This window comes from Trachymyrmex septentrionalis, unplaced genomic scaffold (genome assembly GCF_001594115.1).
Source record: "Trachymyrmex septentrionalis isolate Tsep2-gDNA-1 unplaced genomic scaffold, Tsep1.0 scaffold81, whole genome shotgun sequence".
In the NCBI taxonomy this organism is placed as follows: domain Eukaryota; kingdom Metazoa; phylum Arthropoda; class Insecta; order Hymenoptera; family Formicidae; genus Trachymyrmex; species Trachymyrmex septentrionalis.
In genome coordinates this window covers 1,052,958-1,056,252 of record NW_017305997.1, presented here as the reverse complement: position 1 = coordinate 1,056,252, position 3,295 = coordinate 1,052,958, and the positions used below count along the sequence as shown (strand labels likewise).

Genomic DNA, 3,295 nt, shown 5'->3' with positions numbered 1-3,295 from the left:
CCCTATCCCTGAAGTAAGTAATACTTAAATAAATATTTGTTTGCATATATAATTTGAACAAATATTTATTGAACATTACGGATTTTTCCGAGTGTTATAACTCACGTAATTACGTCGTTGTTTTAGGAGCGCCCGCGGTTTCATGCACATGCGCATCCAGAAGAATGAAGAGCTGAACGCATACATTCTGGGGCAGTTTAGCAAACCGTTCGAAAACATACCGGAAATGGTCCGTCATTTCAGCGTGAATCGTCTTCCTATACGCGGTGCCGAGCACATGTGTCTCCTGCATCCGGTTATAGTTCAGCTTTTGTAGCGCATCTATCGTAGCGCCATTTAAGGCGCTGTGATTTTGATAATCTGTTTTCTTTTTTTCCCGACGAGTGCCGAAGCGCGTGATTGCGAATGAACGGTAAGCTTGATACAGCAAACGAGATGTAGGAAATATTATTCTCAAACAAGGGAGTCTTCCGAGAGTCCGTGAGACGTGGTTGACCCATGAGATCCTCCGTATCAATTCGCATTCTGGTTGAATGAACCGTTCAGCACGAAGAGCGTCAGAGATAATGGACAATAATAGCATTGACGGGGAATATCGCTTCGTCGCGATATGTTAGGGGAAGTACAGTACAAAAAAGTATAAACGATGACATTGAGCGAAGATGCTCAACGAATACACAGTGCAATCGATCAGACGAGAACGTCCAGGTCCGTGCAATTTGTTGGGAGAGGCTGGTGTTAAACTATGTATGAGAGGAATCTCAGGTCGCTCCAAGTGAGGATACTTGCTCACAAACGTCATCTTTTTGACAACATTTTACTTTCGCATGTCTAGTCCAAGTTTATAGTCCAAGTTTTTATTGCACAATAAAATTAGAGTCAGTAGGAGCGGTGAATGCTTTCCTCCTCCTTTGCCTCTCGGACTCGAAAGCGTAAAGATCGGTGTCCTACATGCTTCGTCTTCCTCAAAAACATCGCGCAAACCTACCTCATAGGCAAACGCATGCATCGCGGCACGATGGAGAAACGTATCAGAAATTGCGATATTAGAAATTGTAAGAGTCTGGGGAACGAAATTACTTGAAACAAGGTACGATGCTCGTTCGATGCAGTGGCGACCGTTGATAACTCTCATGAAGGCTATAATAAATTCGGGATCGACGATTCTAGCAGAAGTATATACGCGAGAACGTTCTTGAAGACGTTTTTCCCGACGATTGTTCCTCGAATCCGCGACTATGCGGATTCTATGAAAGAAACCTTTCAAATGGGATCAGAAATGCTGCTTTACGAAACGGTATAATTTAAGTAAGAAGGAAAAGTGCGATGCGCGTATTTAGACTCACATAATGTGCTGCGTAGAAGTAGCCCGACGTTGAAGCCAAAGTAATCCTAATATCCAGTCGAGGAACGTAGCGCAGAGGCTGTAGGCTGGATACGCGCAGCAAGCGTGAATAAAATGCCAAACTTTACTTCTAATCGTAATCATTTAGTCAGGGTTTAGTTGTCCGTCTCATCGTTGATAAGTGATTAAGTAGGCTTAGAACTAAGCAAGCGTATGACAGTCAGTTCGCTCGGTTATGAAACTTAGATGAGGCGAAGAAATTGTAAGTCGAAGAAAAGAATGAGTGTTTTTTTCGCAAAACGACACGAGCGACGGTATTGTGATCGGAAACGTGAGGAAAGTGGAAAAAGATGATAGTGATCAGACAGTCTGAATCATCGATGGCTCGTCATATGAGTCATCCGTCCGAGAGTCCACGAGGACACTCGCGAAAGATTTTTGCGATAGGATGCAACCGATACATATTTTTTCATGTGATATTAATTTGTTACAGAGATAGCCTAGTTTCACCTGTGATCTGTTACTTAATTACCCCTTATCCGCACGCGCGTCAGCGGTATTGCGTGAGCGCGCGCGATAACGATAATAAAATAATTAAACTTGCTATTATTATTACGTAGAATCAGCAACGACGCGTCACTCAGACGCGATGATGAGACGTCCGTGGTGTCACAATAATTTTTCAAATTAGAAATTCGATTCGCAGAGGTTGTGAGCGAATTTTCGTTGGCCATGTAAGCAAAAGAAGTTTTGCTTAATATTAAGTAGTGACGTAGGGAACCTACGGTGAGAAGTAGCGAGTGCCAGTTGCATCGTGTTGTAAAAATTAGCCGATGGTCTCGTTTGATTTAATTGTTTAATCCGTGTATACGAAGCAAGGCATTAATTCCCTTATTAGAGCTGATTTAAATTCGCGATCACACTGAAGTACTTGAATTGTGAACGAGGCACTCTCTACTTTCGCATCTAATTAGGTTGAGTGTAATTTATACGTCGTATTTTAAGCTGCCAGTATTATTAACTGTAATCGATAATGCATATCCATATATGTTAATGTTTAAGACATTATATTATCTCTATAGCCCGATCATCGACACTATAATCTATACATATTTATTTCTTCTATTATATTTATTACATTAAACATGGTAATGAAATTTCCGTGCGTCGTTAATTTAATCGCGAATTCATAGAGCTGTAACCTTTAGTGATTCTATATTCCGTACACGTAGAGTAATACTATTTGCCGAAAGGCAGTACGTAAATTGTATGGTAGACACTAACTTGTAGATACTTCCTGTACCTTGAAATTTGTATGAAGTAGCATTTAGATTACGTAATATATAAATATATATTATTATAAATTATTATAGTAGCGCGCATAGTCCTCGTTTGTAGGATATATAAAATAAGATCAAGCAAAAGCGGAATGAGTCCAATAAAATATCTTGAGCGTTGTGCACGCCCTTTACGTAAAAAGAGATCTCGGATGGCGATGTGCAATATTCTGACACGGTCTTGTACGAACGTAAACGTGAAGTGGGATTCAATATTTTTGTTTTAGCAAGCAGACCATCAATGTTCCAAATCGACTTCACTAGGTAGTCTTGTGTACTCTGGAATTTCTCTTAATAATAAAACAATTAATAACTCTAGTTTGATTATGATTTCAGTCGAAGTTTTGTCATCTTTTCATTTAAATAATCCAAGAACATCGTCTTATAAAAAACAAAAAATTTTGTACGAAAGATTTTACAAGGTTGTATAAGAAGATATAAAACGTATATCAAAGAAGATATAAAAATATTAATATTAATTGAATTGTATTGTATAAATTTTCTTTGTATACTACGATTTTATTTTATTTATTCTATTTCTTTATCTTCTTAGTTTCGTATATGATAGTCTCATCTTCAGATTCAGCTGGAATAAGTGGCGGTCATTTTTTTG

The 3,295-nt window shown here is 38.8% G+C and overlaps 1 protein-coding gene across 1 annotated transcript in view; it reads left to right on the top strand.

Moving 5' to 3' along the window:
* Window positions 1-2,992, top strand: part of LOC108754827 — an 89,026-nt gene extending 86,034 nt beyond the window's left edge. Inside the window, exon 9 of the mRNA XM_018497449.1 lies at window positions 127-2,992. Coding sequence (XP_018352951.1) covers window positions 127-316 — 190 coding nt within the window. The 3' untranslated portion in view covers window positions 317-2,992. The remainder of the gene's footprint in view (window positions 1-126) is intronic.
* Window positions 2,993-3,295: the final 303 nt, after the last annotated feature.